General features: G+C 37.6%; 1 protein-coding gene across 1 annotated transcript; it reads right to left on the bottom strand.

Annotated features, from left to right (window-relative positions):
• Positions 1-16,975: 16,975 nt before the first annotated feature.
• Positions 16,976-21,503, bottom strand: LOC104116519 (uncharacterized). Its single transcript, XM_070196719.1, has 4 exons — positions 20,924-21,503; positions 20,586-20,801; positions 20,329-20,447; positions 16,976-17,359 (listed from the first exon to the last, which is right to left on the bottom strand). Exons 1-4 carry the CDS (start codon positions 21,501-21,503, stop codon positions 16,976-16,978), a joined length of 1,299 nt encoding a protein of 432 aa, XP_070052820.1.
• Positions 21,504-24,868: the final 3,365 nt, after the last annotated feature.

The raw sequence follows: 24,868 nt of genomic DNA, 5'->3' as shown, positions 1-24,868 counted from the left end.
TGTAGTTTCATGACAACGAACACGATATATCCGAAGCCTATCTTGGTGAACACAAGTAACTCCCAAAATATTTGATACTTCAAAAATAGATTCATAGCATAGTAGCCTCAAATCATCTATTTTTATCAAATAATAACATTTACAGAAAATCTAAATCATTTGAACAAAAATTAAGTAAACAACCTTTTACATGCTACAACCTTTAACAATTTAACATCAATCTTTAAAAGATACCACAAGTGCTATTATGTTCGTCAATTTCTCAAAAGAAGTACTTTTCATGAAAACTTATCTTTAGCACTCAAATATGTATACTCTTGTCAATACGTAAGTTTTGATAAAAACTTATAACATTTACCTTGAGTGTCATTTTGCCAACAAGATTTAAAATAAAATTTTATAAAATGGCATGACACTACATATGCAACATAGTATTCTAGTACATGGAGACATCCGTACTTGTTTATCCCCACAAGCACGAAAGCACATTTGCAAAGAACTTAAGTATTACCTCGAAACATGCTTTATAGAAAGTCCCTCAAGAAGAGTAAGTTTTAATCAACTTACCTCGCTTTCGCTTTATTAACATTCACATGCCTCCAATCCTCCTACATCATTCCAATGTTGATTTAAATGCTCAACATAATCAACAAGTTGATATCAACAATTAGATATCCTAATTACATCAAAGTATGACATAAGATATTGATCAATATCCATATATGGCTCATAAGTTGGCTACAAGCCTCCAACATCTCAAATAGCCAAATAGATTTACAAGCTAGACCATTCGACTTCATTCTTATATTTTAATACCCATTCGAAATCATTATTGATACTACATCGATTGTTCAATGCCACCAAGTTACTATTCATCATATTTCATAATCAACACTTGCAAATTATACAATTCGGGTGATTACTTAGTTGATCACTTCAACTGTTGCTAACAAATAACTCCATAGGTTCATTGTATTCATCAGTTTCATCGCCAAGTTTAATACTCATCTTTTGCCTTATATTCTCAAAAGTACTATTCATGCCATGAACTAGAGTTTTATAATCCAATCTTTCAACCATTAAAACTTGTAACAAATGCTTCAAATACTTATAACTACTCATAATAAACTAGTTTGAAACATTGAAATTTCCTCTAGTAGCTCAATCTTGAAAAGTCACAACTTTGGTGATTTTAGTGTTCTTGAGGATTTGATGATAAAATCTAGCATTTTGATGCAAGAATGATGTTAGAACTCATGTATATTGAGGAAGGATCAACCCAAAATATCATTAACAACTTACCTTGGTTGATTGGACTTGATAAGAGCTTAAAATCGCCCCTTCACCTCAAGAAACCTAACCCAAATACTCAAAAATACACTCCTCCGCCGACTTTGTATTTATAGGCCCAGATTTCTGGGTTTCGGACGCGGCATCGGATGATTAGTGTCACGACCCAAAATCCTAACATGTTGTGATAACGCCTAACATGGTACTAGGCAAGCCAATTTCTCACAAATATTTCCAACACTTTAAACAAAAATGAATTTAAAACAGTTTTAATAGTAAAAGTTCTCATAACCAGGATAGAAAACCCAAAACATAATGTGGAACTCCCAACTATCGGGGTGTCACAGAGTACATGAGTATCTATATATCACAAGTATGGAAAACACGGTCTATAATAGTCTGAGACCAAATACAGTAATCAAGAAGATAAGGAAGGAGAGACAAAGTCCGCGAAACACTGACAGCTACCTCGGAATCTCCGGATAATCAACTCTGCGAAGAAAATCAACACCCACTGTGTCCGGTAACACTTAGATCTGCACACGAAGTGCAGGGTATAGTATGAGTACAACCAACTCAGCAAGTAACAATACTAAATAAAGAACTGAAAGTAGTGACGAGCTAAACAGTTGAGTCTAATTATAGTAATTTCCAACATAACAAGGTAGGCATGCTTTCAAGTTTAATATTTAAGGCCAAAACAGTAATTTCATGTCATATTCAACTGAAACATAAGATAATATCTCTCAGAAATTTTCAAACAGGGATATATGACAGTTGAAGTGCAACTATAATGAAATCAAATGCATCCTCTCAGGACCACAGTCACTCAGCCCTTCCACTAGCTCAGCACTCTGCACTCAGTAGGTACTTGCGCTCAGTGGGGGTGTGTACAGACTCTGGAGGGGCTCCTTCAGCACAAGCGCTATAATCTGCACGGACAACTCACGTGATGTACGAACAACTCATGTGATATAGTATCAATATCGGGATCCGCACGGACAACTCACGTGCTGCACGAACAACTCGCGTGCTATAGTATAATATCTGGATCCACACAGACAACTCACATGCTATAGTATAATATATGGATCTGCACGGATAACTCACATGCTGCACAGACAACTCACGTGCTTTAGTATAATATCTCACAATCATTCCCTCGGCCTCACGAAGTCATAAATCTCTCCAGCCTCTCGGGCTCTCAATAATCATAAAAATTAACCCAAACAATAATGATATGATGCATCAATAATGAACAATAGAGACTGAGATAAATAAACAAGTAAACTGTGACTAAGTACAAAACAACAATTTAGCAGATAATTCAACATGTACACGACTTTTGTGGGTCCCTACAGTGCCAACACATAATCTAAACATGATTTGTGGTTCAATTTCTCTACTACATGGAGAATGTACAGATAACAACATATTATTCAACTATATAGTTCCATGGAATTTGACCAAGTCACAATTCCTACGGTGCACGCCCACACACCCGTCACCTAGCATGTGTGTCACCTCAAAACCGATCATATAACACATAATTCGGGGTTTCATACCCTCAAAACCAAATTTAGAACTGTTACTTACCTCAAACCGCGAAATTCTTTATTCTGCTATGCCTTTGCCTCGCGAATAGGCCTCCAAACGCCTCGAATCTAGTCACAAATAATTCAATTCAGCCAATACTAATTATAGGAATTGATTCCATATGAAAATAGTAATTTTCCCAACAAAATCTGAAATTGCACCCAAAAATTGCCTGTGGGGATCACGTCTCGGAACCCGACAAATATTAAAAAATATGAATGCTCATTCAACCACGAGTCCAACCATACAAATTTTACCCAATTCTGACATCAACTCGACCCTCAAATCATCTAATTAAACCAAGAGGGTTTTCTAAATTTTCCAACTCAATTCACCAATTAAATGTTAAAAACAACCATGGATTCGGTAATTTAACCAATACTGAGTTAAGAACACTTACCCCATTGTTTTCCTTGAAAATCACCCAAAAATCGCCTCTTCCCGAGCTCCAATCCATCAAAAATGTAATAAGATCTTAAACATTCTGTCTAGGCCTTTCTTCTTCGTGAACGCGACAGCTCCCTCGCGTTTGCGAAGCACATTTTTGTGCTTCCCGAATTTCTTCCTTTGCGAACGCGAGCATGTCTCGCGAACGCGAAGACCAATTTCCCCCCAGGCGGGCTTTCCCTTTCGCGAATGCGAGGCCTCGACCGTGGACACTTAGCTTAGCCTTGCCCCTCGACCCTTCGCGAAAGCGTGCCCCCGGTCGCGAACGCGAAGCTTTGCCCCTCGACCCTTCGTGAACGCATGCCCCCGATCGCGAACGCGAAGCACAAAGTGGGCCAGTCTAAATTTCCTCTTCGCGAACACGTTGAAGGAAACAAGATACATGCATCAGAAAATTCCAGCAGCTGTTTAAGTCCAAATATCGATCCGTTAACCATCCGAAACTCACCCGAGGCCCCCGGTACCTTAACCCAATACACCAACAAGTCCTAAAACATCATACAAACTTAGTCAAAAAACCTCAAATCACATCAAACAACGCTAAAATCACAAATCACACCCCAATTCAAGCTTAACGAAAACTAACGAATTTTAACTTCTACATTCGATTCCGAAACCTATCAATTCAATTCCGATTAACCTCAAATTTTACACACAAGTCATAAATGACATAACAGAGCTATGAAAATTTTCAGAACTGGATTTCGACTCTGATATCAAAAAGTCAACTCCCCGGTCAAACATCCAAACTTAAATTTCTATTTTAGCCATTTCAAGTCTAATTTAACTACGAACTTCCGGATAATTTTTTGGACACACTCCTAAGTCCAAAATCACCATACGGAACTATTGGAATCATCAAAACTCTATTTCGAGATTTCTTTACACATAAGTCGACATCCGGTCACTATTTTAACTTAAGTTTTAAACCTTGAAACTAAGTGTTCCAATTCATTCCAAAACCTCACCGGACCCGAACCAATCACCTCGGCGAGTCACATAAAAACTGTAAACCATAAATTGAGCAGTAAATGGGAAAATGGGGTTGTAATACTCAAAACGACCGGTCGGGTTGTTACAATTCGCATCCCCATTTCACTCCTCTTCGAAGCTCCGACGCGGACCTGGATGCTATGGCAGCACTTAATTGCGAGCCATTCTTTCGTACGCGGCCCGGGATGCTTCGCATCCACATAATCCTCTGCCAACCTTTGGTAATTTTGTCATAACTTCTTGTAGGAATGTCCAAATGACAAACGGTTTGAAGCGTTACAAACTAGACTCGGAGATCTTTCATTTGATAGGTTGTCCATCACATAACTACTTATATATATATATATATATATATATATATATATATATATATATATATATATATATATATATATATATATATATATATATATAGAGAGAGAGAGAGAGAGAGAGAGAGAGAGAGAGATATGCTCGTCCAAAGTTTAGTCTTATGCGTACTCATTTGGACTTTAGTCTATCATGTAATTTCCAAATTGACTTGGATTTAGGGCTATCCTTAGACCCCACATCACTTATAATAAGCCTCGTACACTTATTATCATATTCAATTAATATCCATTATATTAATAGTCCTCGTCTGCACACAAAATAATATAATTAGCCCACATCAACGTTCTTAATAGTGCTTAAGTACTTCAAAATTTTCCGGGGTGCTACATTTATACTTTTATTCTAACGCTCTTTTTATGGAATAAATTTATGTACCCTACGATTGTTTTTAACTTGAATAAGAATTTTAATCATATGATGAATTTAAAAAATAATTGAATTAGATTCTCATGATAAATAATTAATTAAAAGATTTAATTTTTTGATTTTAACATAAAATAATTTATTCTATGTTGATTCAGATCTTAATATTAGTTTATCTATTGTTTTGAATATTTTATTTTAATTACTTATCCACCATAAATTTTATTTTCAAAGAGTAAAAGTGTCACGACCCAAACCGCAGGGCCGCGATAGGCACCTGGTGCCTTACTCAACTGGGCACCAATGTAACATATCTTTCTTATCATAGCATCATGGGTAAATGGGCCAGAAGGGGCGTCATGAGATAACCAGAATAAAACAAAAGGAAATACTCGACATAGCATTACCCAACATGTAATACAAACATATACCCTTGACATACGGGCCTATAAGGCCGACATGATCATTTGTATACCCAAAACATAGGCCGACAAGGCCATACAAGTATCCATATACATGACATATGTCTACAAGCCTTTAAGAGTACATAAATATCATAAAGGTCGAGACACAGCCCCAACATACTAATCAATACATGTCTAAATCATACTGGCCAAATAGTTAACTCCAGAGCAAGTGGAGTGCACAAACACCTTCCGCTGAGCCTGTAGCCTACTAGGAGAACTCTCAACCTGTCTATCGGGACCTGCGGGCATGAAACACAGCATCCCCGGGCAAAAGGGATGCCAGTACAAATAAAGTACCAAGTATGTAAGGCATGACATTAGTATATAAAAGACATGAAAGAAACATGGAGTAAAGAACTTAACGTGTAATTCTGAATAGCTCTATGAATCATGAAAAATTTATAATGTCATGCATGTATGTATAAATATCATACCGTGCATAGGTATATGCGTACATAACATCATCAAGCCTCTGAGGGCATTCCATCATATCATCTCAGCCACTGTGGGCGAAATCATCAATGTATACCAGTTGATCAGGTGGTGGTGCGTATATAACGCCATAACCTTTTTCCATATCCCATATATATATAATATACGTGTATATAACGCCATCTGATCATGGGCCATTGTACATGTATAAATGAATGCAATGCATAATGAAGTAAGTCAGTAAGATCTCTCGGAATATCATAAGATCAATATGCCTTCGGTTAATATCATGAATTAAATTTTATCAACTTAAGTATTTTCTAAGACCCTTGAACAGACGATAGAATAATAGGACACATGTGGAATCAAGAATATAGGCACCTTTAGTACTTCTAAGAATAGAATTATTTGTGAAAGTTGTGTGTTTGCTCGTTTCATTGCATCATATGGATCATGCCAAACGAAAAGAAGGGATATCATTAACATACCTTTGCAATCTTCTCTCCAATCGTCAACCAAGCTCAATATGATCTTCTTACGCCTACAATAAGTAACCCGACTTTGTCGTCATCATATAAGCATTGTAACTCTCATATTTCAAAACAAATATTCTACAAGAAAACGGACAACATCTCCCCTATTTTTACTGCATCCAATAAGTCACTAAAAGTCACCAAACAGCCCAAACAACAACAATATAATTCACAATAAGCTCTCTGATTACTTCAACAACCATTTTGAGCGGCAAGCTCGATTTACAATTAACAAAAAATATAATTTAATCCAATTCATTTTCCATGAATCTGCCTACGACTTGTATCACATCATACTTATGCTTACCATATCATTTTCATCCCAAAACATCATAAGAATAATCTTTAAAAATAGTCCACACGCCTAGCACCTTGACCTTTATCGTCAACCTCTTATTTTTCATGTTATCTTCTTCAATCCACTGAATTAGCACATAGATAAGCTTAACAATAGTAGCCACAACATAATCAAACTATTTATAACAATTTTCAGCCACAGTCAACCATATATATAGCCTAAACACAGCCCACACAAAAAGATAACAATTCATTATGCCATGTCAATTACTATCTTGAAGATTTTAACTCAAACAACTCAAACAACACATGATTAACCTTAAGCACAACCAAGAACATGATTTACATACTTTAGGAAGTAGATACAATTTGAAATTTCAGCCATAACAACATATATATATATATATATATATATATATATATATATATATATATATATATATATATATATATATATAGCCTTAAAACAACCCAACAAAAGATAACAACAACTCTTTCCCTTTCAACTGTTATCTTGTAATCTTCATCCAATAACTTAACCAACACATAGATAATATTAATCCCAAGAAATAAGGGGTTATAAATACCTTAAAGAATCTGGAAAAATGAGAACCAAAGCTTCCCTTATCTTACAACCACCCTTAATCACATCACGACACCATAGAGACTTTCCTCTTTACTTAGGCTAACTTTTGATGTTTGATTATGGTGAATTCCTTTGCAATTTGTTTGAAGCTTTTTGGGGAACTGTTTGGGAGGGTTTGGAAAGTGTGAGTCTGGAAGGAGGACGAAAAATGAGCAAATCTCATCCTAACAACGAGATAAGAATAAGTGAAGGTAGGGCCCCGACCAAGTGGGTCCCATAGGGGCCTCCGCGCAGTCTCGCAAACACGCAAATATTTCTCTACACCGATGTCGTATTGATGAAAGGTTTGCAGCATTAGAAACTAGACACAAGGTTCTTTAATTCCATATAAAGATCTACCTGTAACTCTAAATATATTGGGAGAAAACCGCTTCATAACCTAGCCTATAAAGCTGCCAGTTTCTCCGAAGCGCGGTGATGTGACTTGGCGACCCTACTTTAAAAATTCATATTTATCTACCCTGATATCGTATGAATAAAAGGTTTGGACCGTTGGAAACTAGGTTCAAATACCTTCATTTTTGTATGATATATGTCCCAAAATGATATTATAAAGCTTACGAATTAATTTCTCAAAACAACTCGTTACAAAGCAAATCTTACCTCAATATTTCCGTAACTTAAATCCAACTTTTTCCAAACTTTATATTTCATATCCAAACATCATATATAGTTATATCATGACTTTAAACTCATTTAAATCATGATTAACAAGTCTTATATTCATCTTAATTTACTTAAGACTTCGGTAAACCTTTCTTATCCTTGTAGAAGGATTTCGTCCATTTTGAACTAACATTAGATAATCCTATAATGAGAGTGACGTCTGAAGTACGGGGTGTAACAATATTCCCACCTTTGGAACATTCGTCCTTGAATGTTAACTGATGCGCTTATCATTCTCATAACCTATGGCTCTTATGAATACTTTAATATTGTCCTTTGCCATCTAGGCAACTGTTCTATGAATCAATCCAAAGGCTAGGGCATTCCCCCCTTTAGGACTCTTTCTCACGCCACGACTTGTGGTCAAAATTCTTCCAATCTCGTAACTATTGCTACCTTCTATCATGCAGTCTGTACGACTTTGTCCTTGTATGTGCACCTATGTGTGATGACCCAAAAGGTCATCTTATGTTTTAAAACTTGAATCTGCGCTCTTAAGCCTTAAAAATCTCATTTTTACCATTCTCGATTTGCGTGCACAGTCCGGGCAGGTTTTCGAAAAGCTTTTATGATGAAAATTGATGAAAATAAGAATTTTTGCCTTAAAGGTTAATTTTAGTTGACTTCGATCAATATTTTTGGTAAACGGGCCTGGATCGGTGCCTTGACGGTCTCGGTAGGTCCGTATCGAATTATGGGACCTGGGCGTATGCCCGGAATTGAATTCGGAGGTCCCTAGCTTGAATTATAAATTTTTGATAAAAAATAAAAGTTTGGAAATTATTTATTTTTAAGAATTGATTGATATTTGGAATTGTTAGTATCGGGTCCGTATTTTGGTTCCGGAGCTTGGTACAAGTTCATTATGATATTTAAGACATGTCTGTGAAATTTGGTGAGAAACGGAGTTGATTTGACGTGATTCGGACGTCCAGTTGAGAAAATAGAAATTTTAAAGTGTTCTTGAGAATTCATTTGATTTGGTGCTAAATTCGTAGTTCTAGGTGTTATTTTGGCAATTTGATTGCACGAGCAAGTTCGTTTCATATTTTTAGACTTGTGTGCATATTTGGTTTTGAGCCCCGAGGGCTCAGGTGAGTTTTGGATAGGCTACGGAGTGATTTGGACTTAGAAAAATATCTGGTGTGCTTCAGCTGTGTTGCAGGCCTCAGACCTTGCAAATGTGAGGTCAGGATTGGCATTTGTGATCACTGTTGAGGTCGCATTTGCGAACTTCTCATCACAAATGCGAAGAGAAGCTGGGCCAGTCTGTGTTCGCAATTGCGAGCTTTTCTTCGCATTTGCGAAGGGAGTCTATGAGGGGTATGGATCGCAAATGCGATCTTTTGTCCGCATTTGCGAGGTCAGTGATCGCAATTGCGATACTTTCCTCGCATTTGCGTAGGGCAGCAGGATTGTGAAGGCTTCGCAATTGCGATAGCCCCTTCGCAATTGCAAGCTTCACATTTGCGAAGCTCAGATCGCAAATGCGACATCTGCAGCTGAACAAAATGACTTTTGGACGGGAATTTTCATTCATTTCCCAAATTTTCAAGACCTAAAACACAAGAGGTGATTTTCCAAAGGCCATCTCTTCCCCAAATCATAGGTAAGTGATTCTAAATTGGTTTCTTTCAATATTTTACTACATTTTATAAAATTTCAACCTAAAATCTAAGGTTTTCATGGTAGAATTAGGCGTTTTGGGTAGAAAGTAGGGATTTCGGAAATTTGGGGATTTAGACCTCAATTAGAGGTCGGATTCAAAAATCAATTATATATTCGGGCTAGGGGGTGAATGGGTAAATGGATTTTGGTCCGAATCTCGGGTTTTGACCAAGCGGTCCCGGGGTCGATTTTCGACTCTTTGGAGGGAAATTTAGGAAATCTAAATTTATGCAATGTAATTAATTCCTTTACAAAATTTGATATTATTGAGTCATTTTTGAATAGATACGAGTGGTTTGGAGGTGAATTCCAAAGGAAAAGCTGTGATTGAAAATTAAGTGGCCTTCAGAGCAAGGTTAGTGTTGTGTCTAACCCTGACTTGAGGGAATTAGGAACCTTAGATTACTTGCTAAGTAAAATTCATGTGAGCGGCATATATGTGAGGTGACGAGTACTTATGCGCCGCCAATTTACCTGTTTTTCCATGTTTCTCAATTTTTCTTATATTGTCTCATTCGTATGCCTAATTGCGATGTGTTATACTAGTGTTGTTCAATTTATCGTTCTTATCACGTTTACGAATTTTCTGGTGATAATTGAGTTTTTATTTCAAAGTTGAGATTGATGTTATGGAACCAAATGTTGTGGTAAGGTTTGTACTTGCTATTCTATCTCCCTGTTGATATTTATGCATTGCATTATGGTAACGGAGAGTGTTAATGCACGAAGGGTGATGCCGTGCCATATTATGAGTGTTAATGCACGAAGGGTGATGTCGTGCCATATTGTGAGTGTTAATGCACGAAGGGTGATGCCATGCCATATTGTGAGTGTTAATGTACGAAGGGTGATGTCGTGCCATATTGTGAGTGTTAATGCACGAAGGGTGATGTCGTGCCATGATATGAGAGTTAATACACGAAGAGTGATGCTGTGCCGTTTCTATTTATTTTATGCTGAGATTGAGAGTAAAGCACGAAGGGTGATGCCGTGCATATTTCCTTACTGTATTCACTATTCCTGTTGATTCATGGTATATTGACTGCTCCGGTGATCATTCTGTTGTAGTTCTTTATCTCGTATTCCGCTCAGTATGTTCCCCTCCCCACATTTTCTATCTAGTTCTTCATTTCTGTTAATTGTATATACACTGTTAAATTGTACAGTTTGATTCGTAGGTGTCTTGACTTAACCTCGTCACTACTTCGTCGAGGTTAGGCTCGACACTTACCCGTACATGGGGTCGATTGTACTAATACTGCACTCTGCACTTTCTGTGCAGATTTTGATATCGGCTCGGGTTGATCAAGATTTTTGCTATGGGTTCGCTGTCCGGAGATTCAAGGTAGATCTGTCGGCGTTCACAGACCTTGAAGTCCCCGTCTATCTTTTTTGTTCTACTGTTTCTTTCATTCTGATAGTTGTATTTCTTCAGACTATTACTTGTAGTAAATTCTAGAATGTTGGTGAATTGTGACTCCATATCCGAGTGGTAGTAATTAATACAGTTTTATGAAATTCCGCACTTATTATATTTCATCTTAGTTAATTATTGTTAATTACTGAATGGAAATAAGGATTTGGTTTAATGATTCTCTAACGTTAGCTTGCCTAGCAAGTGAAATATTAGGCGCCATCACGGTCCCGTCGGTGGGAAATTTCGGGTCGTGACACTATGCGACTCTTCTCTTATTTTCCTCCAGCTTTTAGCCAATCTCTTTGCCTCACTTTGTGAACATATACAGGACTACGACAAGCTGTCCCTCTGGGTATCTATAGATATACTAAAGTTCTTCGCTTGGTACCTTATTGAATGTACCACTATTGCTATATTTTGTTTCCTAACCTTGGTTATCTGTCATTATAGCTTTTGTGCATCTAGGTAGGTCATACCGTACTATAACACTTACTTCGATTTATTATTACCGAGGTATTCTACCCAACTCCAGTTTACTCTCTCACTGCTTATCACATACGTTTAAATCTAAGTCCTTTAATGCTTCCTTATTACTGTTCATCTAAAGAATGGCATCATAACTGTAAGGTCCCTTAAAATTTTGCAAAAGAAAATAATGTTTCGTGGTGCCGAATTGGTTTTACGTGTTGATTATTATAGAAAGTAAAGGAAAATTGGTGTTGCCTTTTGGGGTTGAACAATGCACTAGAAAGTAAAGGAAACTTTTTGGCGGAAAAGAGCGTTTCTGCGGTCCATTATGCCACCGCAGAACCACTCTGCGGGCCGCAGAAGTGAGGCAGGAGAGGGCCAGATTTGATGCAATTCTGCGGTCGACTATGCGACCATATAACTGTTATGCGGTCACTATGCGACCGCAGAACAATTATGTGGACCGCATAGTGATCGGAGACACAGACATATTTCTGGTCGTTTTGGTCAGCAATTATGCGGCCGATATACGGTCCGCATATTGATTATGCAATCGCATATGCGATCGCAGAACCTGTTCTGGAGCTTCATTTTTGGGTTTTTAAAACCCGACCCTATTTCGTTAAATACACTCTTTGGGCCATTTTTTAGCTATAGTCTGACATTTTAGAGTGTGAGAGAGTGCCCTAGAGTGAGAAGGTGTTCTTCTATAATTGTTCTTCAATTCTTTCTCAAGCTTTGGAAGATTAAGAAGGGAAACTCACTAGGTCTTCATCCTAGAGGTAAGATTCTACACCCTAACCCTCAATTTCGAAATTATCTGAAAATGGGTAATTAGCAAGATAAATTTTGGACATGAGAGTTGTTTATTTTACATGCATGTGATATCAAGGGGTGTAGGAAGATTTTTGAACTAAGCATGGTAAAGATTGGGTTGTGGGATGATGGAATTCTCCATAAAAGGACCTTGAAACCTTAATGCACACCTAGTATTTGATAAAATGCTCAAATGAGCTAGAACCACGATCATCTTCCTAATTTTGGTTCAATTTGTTATATTTCTAAAATTGATTGAAGTTGCTAAGAATTCCGGAACATTTAGAGTGTAAGGAAGCTCAAGTAAGGTATGTTGGCTAAACTCTTCTTTAAGAATTGGAATTCCCATTATCCTTGTAAGTTCCGAGATGTTGATTACAAATCGAGTATTCCGATAAGTTTTGTGATGAAGATATATGTTCAATTCTTGTTTCAAATGCTCTTATCATATTGCATTATAAATTGAGGATGTGTCCCAAACTATGGATTATGTATCCACATGTTATAATTTCTAATCGTGATTTATGTGAAAGTTATTATGCCAAGTTGTGTAGAGATTGTGATTGTGATTGTGATACACCTCCACCCGCATATATTGGGGTGAGGCAGCATGATCGCTTTGTGTGGGGATTATGGTATAGAGATTGTGATTGTCATACACCTCCACCCGCATATATTGGGGTAAGGCGGTATGACCGCTTTGTGTAGGGATTATGGTATTGTGGGACTGCACCTCCACCTGCATACATTGGGTGAGGCGGTACGACCGCTTTGCGTATAGTTTTGGTATTGTTGTGGCACCACCACCCACATATATATATATATATATATATATATATATATATATATATTGGGGTGAGGCGGCATAGCCGCTTTGTGTTGGTATTGGGATCGTTGATGTATTTCTACCCGCATACATTGGGGTGAGATGGCATAGCCTCTTTGTGTTGGTATTGGTATCGTTGATGCATTTCCACCCGCATACATTGGGGTGAGGCGGTATAGCCGCTTTGTGTAGTTTCTTGATACCGTGGTTATACATCCACCCGTACACATTCGGGTGAGGCGGTAGGGCCGCTTGAGTAGAGTTGTGGTATTGTACTTACACATCTACTGGCATACATCGGGTGAGGCGGCGCGGCCACTTTGTGTGAAGATGGTTACAGAGGATCTCATCTTTAATCCTATAAATGATATTGATAGCTCTTAATAAGCTTGCTTTGGTTTAAACGGTTAGCTATATCATGCTATTGTCGCCCCGATTCATCATATTCATATTGTATTTCTAAATTCTTAAATTCATGTTTGGTTTTCATACTAGTACTATTCGACGGTACTAACGTCCCTTTTGCTGGGGGTGCTGTATATTTGAATGGATGCAGGTGGTTCCACAGCAGGAGGTTTTGATCAGTGATAGCAGTACAACTTCTTCTCAGCTGACTTGGTGAACCCCACTTCATCCCGGCGTCATGTATATTTTATTCTTTGTGTATTCTGTTTGAGGTATAGCTAGGGCCTTGTTGCCGGTAGTATCATTGTACTCCTCATTATCTATAGAGGCTCTGTACACATAGTGTGGGTTGTGTATTGGTGCTGGGAAAGACAAACTATGTTATGTTGTGGTTGTATTACTTGTCCCATTTGAGACTTTAAAAATAATGCAAACTATTGGTAATGAGTTGGTATTATAGACCATGATCACGTTTTGGCTAATTAATAAAAATATGTATTATCTTCATTCGTGGATGAGTTTGGGTAGAAGGAAATCTAACAGGCTTGCTCGGTCGGGTTCTCTCGGTTGAGTGCCGGTCGCACTCCTCGGTTTTGGGGCATGACAATAACCTCCTCTTATACTTTGGAAATTTTGTATCCATCTATTTTTGATTCACCTTAATGTTGATCTATATCTACCACTAATAACTTGAGACCTCTTACGTAATACATTGTCACTAGGGCTCACGTATCATCGGTGAACATCTGATCCACCTAGGAGTGATACTATACTTTAATAACCGTATTTCATAGCATCCAAACGTGATTCATCTTATGGGGGTATTCTAATACCGTGCCATTCATGAAATCTTTTTTTTTTCTCAAAATCATTACTCAATCAAATGCCTAAACGTCATCCACTTATCTATCACAATCACACCCTTATTCTACTGCCAGGGTTGCATTTCATCTCTTCTAATTGCTCATATTCTTAGATTCCTCTGAGTTCGTTCAGACTGTACCGAGCTTTCTATAACTTATGGAAACTATCAGCTCTCTTGTTTTGATAGGCTTAATCTCGAGGCTTTATCTGTTCTCGTCACCTTCTCACTCACATTTTCATAACCTTACTGTTGGCTATCTAAACCTTGTCGCTCTATCATACTTTAGCTTGCGACTTACACATACCTTTAAATTGCTAGCACCATAGATTTCCTTTTGTGCCTTCTCAGTTGTCTTTAAATGTAAGCAATGATTTTTCCCGGTCGTTCTACCACTTGTTGCATGAATACTTGGCTCATCTTAGTGCCTACATATGTTGGAATTCCATGCAACCCATATGATCTTGAATATCACCTTTTGATTTTTTTCTTCATCCCGTTCATTAGCCACGATAGGTGCCACTTTCTCATTAAGTGCATACAATGTTGTAGTGAGATTGTTGTTACAAGACCATTTATTCTTTATGTCATTATGCTTTGGTGGAAGCCTTCTTCCTTATTTCCTCAACTAGTCTTTCTTTGTAGTACTTAAGGAGACCTTCTGGCTCTTGTAAGGTTACGAGCTTGTTATATTGTATACCCGAAGGAATTTTCGATGTTCTTACTCGCCTACAAATATCCTTAGTTATATACCTCCGTGCCCTTGTGCTTGTAGGGTTACTTCTGAACTCAAATTTTGATTGTTTCCTTAGTGGCACTCTCTCTTATTTCTGTAACACTTATACAGTACCTTTAATTATTCCAACTCCTATCTGAATATTTCTCAAGGGTTACGACGTCATATTTGCGAGACTGAATTCACTATGTTAGGCTCTTCCTAAATTAACTACAGACTACTCGTTGGTCCATTCTCATATCTATATTCCGCGTAACCCTTCTTGGGTTATGTCCTTTGTCTTAACTTACCTCTCGTATAGGCTCCTTATGTATCAAGTGTTCATTCACATTTATTTATCAATATCATCGAGTGCGGAAAACTTACTGCTTCTCCTCGGCGTCATGCTTGCATAATATTCTAGAGTCATATAATATCTGTAGGATTTGAATAGATGCAATCTCATTCCTTTCACTTTTTTACCGCATTCTTCCTTTACTATTCCATAATTACCTCTTCATCTTTGTCAAATATTTTTTCCACATCTTCACTGACATCTTACTCGCCTTGCGGTAACCTTTCTATACCGGGGATAATTGAATTTCTTACGCACAAGGGTGACACTTAGTGTAACTGACACACTTAGTCCCTTAAGCTTAACTCTGCTCACCGTGCATGCTTTAGGGAAGCGTCTTCCTGAATGAACTTTAAAGGTTATTCTTTTGTTGTCCATTCTATTATTGTCGGAATGTTATCTCTAAAATTCTCACGATGCCGACTATTATAAAATCCTTCGGTCCCTTGCCCATACTGATTTCTATTACTCTGGGGGTCTAACTTGTCCTTCTGGTACTCACGTTGGAGTCACCAACTAATTTCTCGAAATTGGGGATATGACTTTATGGCTTATACTCTTTTATTGTTTCATGACATGTCTCCTCTTGTCTTTTCCTTCACTTGACTATAGACTCTGTCATCGTGTCATATTTTGATTTAGTGTTATCACCCATATGTCATATCTTACTCATGATGCTTCATTTACTCTCTTCTTATTCTCCGGATAATATTTTTGTCTATCACTTTATTCTGAAAACTTCAACAAAATGTTTTTTCACTTTAGCTCCCCTTGCTTCATCTCACTGGCTCTTCGGAATGCCTAACACTCTCCCTTTTTTTTACTCGGGGGATTCCACTGCCTATCTTCTGAAATTTCTGAAATTTCTAGTATTCATATCCAGTGGCGAAGCTAGAAAAGTTTTCAAGGGCATTCAAACTTGAACAAGAAAAACAATTCTCAACAAGCCGGTGCACCGAAAAGTTTAAATCAAACAACGTGATATCGAGCTAAATTATAAAAATACGGTTAATAGTACGAACAATTGGATAAATCCAAACTAATATAAAGAAGCATCGAAAAGAGATTCTACTTATTACAATTGTACTCAATGAGGCTTCATCTCTTGAAATGTTTTATAATAGACTCATTAGAAACAATACTAAATACTTCTCTTTCTACATAAGGCACTATGCAACCGCCTTAAAATTCATTATCCATTCGATTCCGCAAGTTATTCTTGATAAACTTCATTGCTGAGAAATCTCTTTCAACGGTTGCAGTGGCAACAGGTAGAAGCAGCGCAAGTTTCACTAAGAGGAATACAAGAGGATAAACCGAATACTTCTTTGTCTTAACTAATCATTTTGAAATATCAGAAAGCCCATTTAGATTGGAGAACCTTTCATAAAAATCACGAACATCAATAATGTAACTCGCAAGTTGATTCTCAAGAGCACTCATCCAAAATTCATCAAAGTCATCAGGATACAATTTAGGCATCTTCATTATTTTTCTGATATCAAAACTTGAAAATGAGTCAATTGGATTCAAACAAGCAACTCCATGAAGCAAATCAGTCGTCACTTCGTCAAAACGATCATTAAGTTCTTGAAGTTGCCAATCAAAAACTTTACAAAACACATCAACACGATAATGATGAAAGACAGTATAATCAGCAGGTTTTCGTCGTGATCTTCCAGAGTTAACATATAGATCATCAAAATTAGGCACCAAAATATCATGCTTGATACAAAATATAGATACTTTATCAACAAACAAATTTCATTCATCATCCCTCCTCAAAGTTTGCAATCTTTTCTTTGCTACTTGAACAAGTAGCATGGCATTTGCAATATCTTGCTCTATTTTTTTTTAAGGATACATTTAGCTTGTCACGACCCGAAATCTCACCCGTCGTAATGGCGCCTATCTCAATACTAGGCAAACCGACAATCTCAGTAAATCACCATATCTTTTAAGTTTGAAAGCATAATATCTAAATATAGCAGAAGAAAAACTCACAAGTACATATATAAACACTCCCAACATATCTGCACATGAAGTGCATGGTGTAGTATGAGTACAACCAACTCAATAAGTAACAATAATAAATAAAGAACTAAGATAGTGATGAGCTACACAGTTATAGTTCACTTTCAGTAATTCCAGCAAAGAATAGACATGCTTTCAAATCCAGCAGTTTAAGTCAAATCAATTTTATATAGTTCAAGTTCATGTAATTCGGATATAAAATCTTTCAGAGAATTTCACAACAATGACAAATAGCAACTAAGTGCAACAACAAATGAAAAGCAAGTACAGCCTCTCAGGGCAACAGTCACTCAATTTATCACAACAGCTCAATCACTCGGCTCTTAGCCCTCAGCACTCACACTCAATAGGTACTCGCGCTCACTGGGGGTGTACAGACTCCAGAGGGGCTCCTACAGCCCAAGAGTTATAATACGCACGGGCAACTCACGTGCTGCATGGACAACTCACATGCTATAATATCCCGCACGGACAACTCACGTGATGCACGAACAACTCATGTGCTATAATATCCATACCTCACCGACAGGCCCTCGGCCTCACTCAGTCATCAACCTCTCTAGTCTCTCAGGCTCTCGGAAATCACAAAGATCAGCCCAAAAAAAAATAACATAGTGTATCAACAAAAGTCAAGAAAGACTGAGGTATGATAAGCAAGTAAAATCATGACTGAGTACAAGACATCAATTAGCAAATAATTCAACGAGTACGCGACCTCTACGGTTCCCAACAGTACTATCACTTAGCATAGGCATGATTTACAGTCAAATTTCTTTAACACATAGAGAGCATATAGCAAACAACAAGTTATTCAAATTTACAGTTTCATGGGACGGACCAAGTCACAATCCCCTCGGTGCACGCCCACACGCCCGTCACCTAGCATGTGCGTCAGCTCCAAAATAATCACATGACACAAAATCCGGGGTTTCATACCCTCAGTACCAGATTTAAAACTGTCACTTACCTCAAACCGTGAAATTCTTATTCCGCTAAGCCTTTGCCTCGTTAATTGGCCTCCAAACGCCTCAAGTCTAGCCACAAATAATTCGATCCAGTCAATAAAATTTATTGAAATTAATTTCATAACAAAATGCTAATTTTCCATAAAAATCCAAAATTTAGCTCAAAAATCGCTCGTGGGGCCCACGTCTCGGAACCATACAAAAGTTACAAAATCCGAACACCCATTTTGATACGAGTTCTACCATACCAATTTTATCAAATTCCGATAACAACTCGACCTCTAAATCTTACATTTTCGTTTTTTGAAGATTTTGCAAAAATCTTAATTTCTTCCATTTAAATCCGAAATAAATGATAAATATAATTATAGAATCATGAAGTATAATCACTTTCGGATATAGAACACTTACCACAATCCATATGGTGAAAATTGCCTCAAAAATCACTTGAATCCGAGCTACATAGCTCCAAATATGTTAAAAATGGCTGAAACCTTAAAATATAGCTACTGCCCAGGTATTTACTCTTCGCGATCGCGAAGCACAACTTTTCTCAGCCCAAATATTTCCTTTCGCAATCGCGGACAATGCTTCGCAATCGCGAAGAACAAGTGCCCAGCTCTTCCAGATAGCCTCTAGTTCAATGGTCATAACGTTTTTTTCCAAAACTCCAAATTGCAATTGGTTTAACTTTCGGAAAACTAGACACCAAGGTCTATAACTTTCATTTGTTGCTCATCTCCCAATTCCTTATAGATTGCGAGATATAAGCTTCCAAAGTCAGCCCTGTGCAACAGAGATTTCCAAACTCTTCCCAGACAGCCTATAGTGTATCCACTATAACTTTTTGTACATAAATCCAAATGATAAATGGTTTACTTTTCTGAATACTAGACACAATGGGCTACAACTTTCATTTTTGAATCATCTCCAAATTCCTTATAGATTGCAAGATATAAGCTTCCAAAGTCGGGTCAGCGCAGCAGAGGTTTGTTCTACGCAATCACGAAATAGCTTCCGTGATCGCGATTCACAAGGCCCCAAACTGCTGTTTACTCTTCGCGAACGCGACCTGATGTTCGCGATTCACACCTATGTGGACAAAAACCAACAATTTAAAATGGCCTAGAAATGGTCTGAAACCACCCGAAAACTCACCCGAGCCCCTCGGGACCTCAACCAAATATACCAACAAGTCCTAAAACATCATACGAACTTAGTCGAAGCCTCAAATCACATCAAACAATGATAAAACCACGAATCATGCCCCAATTCGAGCTTAATGAAACTTAGAAATTCCAACTTCTACATTCGATACCGAAACCTATCGAATCAAGTCTGATTGACCTCAAATTTTGCACACAAGTCATAATTGACATAATGAAGCTATTCCAATTTTCAGAATCGGATTCCGACTCCGATATCAAAAAGTCAACTCCCCGGTTAAACTGCCAAACTTAAATTTCTATTTTAGCCATTTCAAGCCTAATTTAGCTACGGGCTTCCAAAAAAATTTCTGAACACGCTCCTAAGTCCAAAATCACCATACGGAGCTATTGGAATTATCAAAACTCTATTCTGAGGTCGTTTACACATAAGTCCACATCCGGTCAATTTTTTTAACTTAAAATTTTCAATTATGAGACTAAGTGTCGCATTTCACTCTGAATTCTCTTCGGACCCGAACCAACTAACCTGGTAAGTCTTAAAATGACTGTAAAGCATAAATTGAGCAGTAAATGGAAAAATGGGGCTGTAATACTCAAAACGACCGGTCGGGTCGTTACACAACTCATTAGTGATTCCCAAAATATCTGTCATTAAATGCAACAAGAAAGCAACCTTATATGTTTGACAAGCTTCAAGATACCCCGATGCCTTAGCTCTATCATCTAAAGTACATGCATCTTAATCAAGAGTAGCAAGAACATCAACTATAGAGCCAAACATACGAATAAAGTTTCCAAATGACTTGTAGTGAGATCCCCAATGAGTATCACCGTCTCTAACAAGACCAAGTTCTTGATTCAAGCCTCTACCTGTGTTTAGTTCACCCATATCTAATGCCTCTTGGAGTTTTTCATTTTGAGAATCTCGAAATTCATCCACATGTTTAAAAGAAGCTCCCAACACATTCAAAATATTTGAAACCAATAATACAAGTTCACCTACATGAACACGCTTCTTAGAAACCGCAACAAGAGATAGTTGAAGTTGATGTGCAAAACAATGAATAGAATGAGCCGATCTACTTTCTTGTTTAATCAACTTCTTAAGACCTTAATATCACCTTGCATATTGCTTTCCCCATCATAACATTGTCCACGTATAAAAGATAAACTTAAAGAATGATGAACAAGTAGATCGACAATTACTTTCTTTAGAGATAAAACACTAGTATCTCGAACATGAATAATGCCAATAAACCTCTCCATCACACTTCCTTTTTTATCGACATACCGTAAAATAATAGCCATTTGCTCTTTGCGTGACACGTCTATAGACTCATCAACTAATAAAGAAAAGTAGTCACCATTTAGATCCTCTATTATAGCCTTAATAGTTTCTATCTTACATGCTATCACAATTTCTTTTTGAATATCTGAAGAAGTCATCTTATTGTTTTTTGGAGCACATTTCAACACAGAAGGTTTAATCTTATCACATTTATCAGCATACCATGAAAGAATTTCAATAAAATCACCCTCATTCAATGACGATTCACTTTCGTCATGACTGCGAAATGCAAATCGTTGATTCAAGAGAATCCTTACCACATCAACTGAAGCATTTAAGCGAAGCCAATACTCACGCTTAATTTGATCATACTGTTTGTCAAATTCAGCAATAATAGACTGTTGTTGCTGCATTAGATCATCATAATTTCTATTTGCTTTATTGTGAATACTATTTGGCAAACCAACATGTTTCTTAAAACATTCTTTTCTGTTCCAATTCCTAAACCCTTTACTCGAAAAAACATCACCACCGCCTTGATGAATATTTTCGCCCTTAAATAAATAACAAGGTAAACAATATGCAGCATCGGTACTTACACTATACTCCAACCAATTAAAATCATCAAACCATATAGGATTAAAATGACGCTTAAATCCAGAAAATTCAGATTGAGGGAAGTCATGATATCGAGGTTGGAAAGGACCATATAGCAATCAACACGTTATTCAACTTTATAGTTTTCACGGGATGGACCAAGTCACAATCCCCTTGGTGCATACCCACACGCCTGTCACCTAGCATGTGCGTCACCTCCAAAATAATCACATGACACAAGAATCTGGGGTTTCGTACCCTCAGGACCAGATTTATAATTGTTACTTACCTCTAACCGTGAAATTCTTTATTCTGCAATGTCTTTTCCTCGTGAATTGGTCTCCAAACGTATTGAATCTAGCCACAAATAATTCGATTCAGTCAATAAAATTTATTGGAATTAATTCTATAAGAAAATACTAATTTTCCATAAAATTTTGAAATTTAGCTAAACAATCATCTGTGGGACCCACGTCTCAGAACCCGACAAAAGTTAAAAAAAAAAAATGAACGTCCATTCAACCACAAGTCTAACCATATAAATTTTACTCAAATCCGACATCAACTCGACCCTCAAATCTCCAAATTAAACCAAAAGGGTTTTCACAATTTTTCCAACTTAATTCACCAATTAAATGTTAAAACAACCATGGATTCGAGTAATTTAACCAATATTGAGTTAAGAACACTTACCCCGTTATTTCCTCTGAAAATCTCCCGAAAATCGCCTCTTCCCGAGCTCCAATCCGTCAAAAATGGAAAATGGGACGAAGTCCCATTTTCTGAACTTAAACTCTCTGCCCAGTCATTTGCTCTACGCGATCGCGAACATTCCCACGCGATCGTGAAGAACAGTTCTCCACTGCCCAGATTTTCTTAATCGCGATTGCGGAAATGGCCTCACTATCGCAAAGCACAAAGCAGACTGCCCACACATTTTACCCTACACAAACGCGGAATCACTCACGCGATCGCGGATCACTGCCTCTCAAACATACGCGAACGCGTTAAGCCCCATGCGATCGCGTAGAGCAATTGCCTCCCTTCATCTACTGCTCAAATCCTTCTACGCGAACACGACCTCATCCACGCATTTGCAAAGCACGACTTAATACACTTACGCGATCGCGTTCCTTCCTCTACGACCGCGTAGAACAAAAATACCCCTGCCCAAAATAAGCTTATGTGATCGCGTCCCAATCTTCGCGATCGCGCAGAAGGTTTGAAACACAAGAAATCAGCAGGTACCAGCAGTGCAAAAAATGAAGAAAAATAATACGAATACCATCTGAAACACGCCCGAGCCCCTCGGGATCTCAACCAAATATACCAACAAGTCATAAAACATCATACGAACTTAGTCGAGTCTTCAAATCACATCCAACAATACTAAAAACACAAATCATACCCCAATTCAAGCCTAATGAACTTTGAAATTTCAAGTTTCCACAAACAACGCCGAAACCTATCAAATCATGTCCGATTGATCTCAAATTTTTCATAAATGACATAACGGACCTATTAAAATTTTCAGAATCAGAATTCGACCCCGATATCAAAAAGTCACCCCCCCCCCTCCGGTCAAACTTCCCAAAAATTTAACTTTCGCCATTTTAAGCCTAATTCCACTACGGACCTCCAAATAATTTTTCGGACATGCTCCTAAGTCCAAAATCACCATACGGAGCTATTGGAATCATCAGAATTAAATTCCGAGATCGTTTACACATAGGTCAATATCCGGTCAACTATTTCAACTTAAGCTTCCAACATGAAAATTCATTCTTCCAAGCTAACTCTGAAATACCTTAAAACCAAGACCGACAATTCACACAAGTCATAATACCTCGTAGGAAGTTATTCAAGACTTTTAATAGTTGAAAGAAGCGTAAATGCTCAAAACGGTCGGGCGGGTCGTTACAATCTCCCCCACTTAAATATACGTTCGTCCTCGGACGTGCCAAGAGTTGTTCTTAACCTTGAAATCTCTATTCCACCTTACCACGCACGCACCCGGGGGTGATCTCACGTCACCCTACTCTATATAGGCCTGACCATACAACATAACTAAAAATCATTAATTTAACATTAGCCCAAAAACCTTGGAGCCAAATTTCTAACATCCAGAATTCTTTTCAAGACCCGAATCTCACATCTACATACTGTATAAGCCTGAACAAGTTGTATCCAGCCATAACCATAATCCCAAATATAATCGCATAACATACTACACAACTCGCATACTCGTAACACCATTTCTGATCACAGTGACTACTCAAAACCAACCAAGTACTAGTACAAAACCTCATATCAATCCAAACCTCGTTCCAAAAACCTTCGTACACTGATGATAATAAAAGAAACATGCATAAATCTCATGACCCCTTATTAGAGAAACAAGTCATGGAGCTCTCTCGCCCCAACCAGAACCATAATTACTTTCTAAGCCGACTTTCAATATTATCCTCCCGAATATACCGTAATCAAACCTGATAGTACCCATTCTAGGTCCAATGACCTTATATTATTAAACACAACTATCTTATAGACACGCCACATCAATATAACTCAAGCCACAACTGCACAATCTGTGTACCCAAATAGGGGAGATGTCTCAAGGAATAGAACCATGTTGGAAGTTCAACAAGCACCACTACAACCGTAATGTTACAACCAACTCCTCAAATTTCGTGAAGAGGATAACTGTAGGTGCATATGCACAATTGTAGAGGAATGAAATAATGAATCTGATAAATTATCATAGAAATAAAATTTCCACACACAGCACGAACAACTCACGTGCCAATAATATGAATCGCCCGACATGGTCACAGGCCTCCAGTCCCAGCATATCATGCAAGAGAAATTAAACAAGCACACTTGTATATGATAATGAAATAAGATTCTCATACTCCTGGACTGGTATAAATAGCACGCCATAGAGAAAGCATGTGCAAATCTGTTATCACACTTCAAATCGGCAATTTTACGTAGAATTAGTAACTACCCCATTTATTTAGGGAATCATCTTCTTTGTAACCTCAAGTATAGCCCAGATAGTTCTCAACAAAGGTACGAATACGAGAAATATTATAACTTTAATCTTAACAGTCAACTCTAGGCATATCATAGCCTAAGCATTTTTCGGAGTAGGAATAATTGCCCTGATACCCGCACATGG

This window comes from Nicotiana tomentosiformis, chromosome 1 (assembly GCF_000390325.3).
Source record: "Nicotiana tomentosiformis chromosome 1, ASM39032v3, whole genome shotgun sequence".
Lineage (NCBI taxonomy): Eukaryota > Viridiplantae > Streptophyta > Magnoliopsida > Solanales > Solanaceae > Nicotiana > Nicotiana tomentosiformis.
The sequence above is the reverse complement of the archived record's forward strand: the minus strand, read 5'-3'. Positions and strand labels throughout refer to the sequence as shown.

Bases quoted from the DNA above. Each gene is read 5' to 3' on its own strand.
- LOC104116519 (XM_070196719.1), bottom strand. From the start codon at position 21,503: ATGCAGCAACAACAGTCTATTATTGCTGAATTTGACAAACAGTATGAT. The intron at 20,448-20,585 runs GTATGTTTGGCT...ATTTAATGACAG, and splicing joins GTCATTTGGAAACTTTATTC to ATATTTTGGGAATCACTAAT. The intron at 17,360-20,328 runs GTTAGTTGGTTC...TTTTGTATCAAG, and splicing joins GTCATTTTAAGACTTACCAG to CATGATATTTTGGTGCCTAA.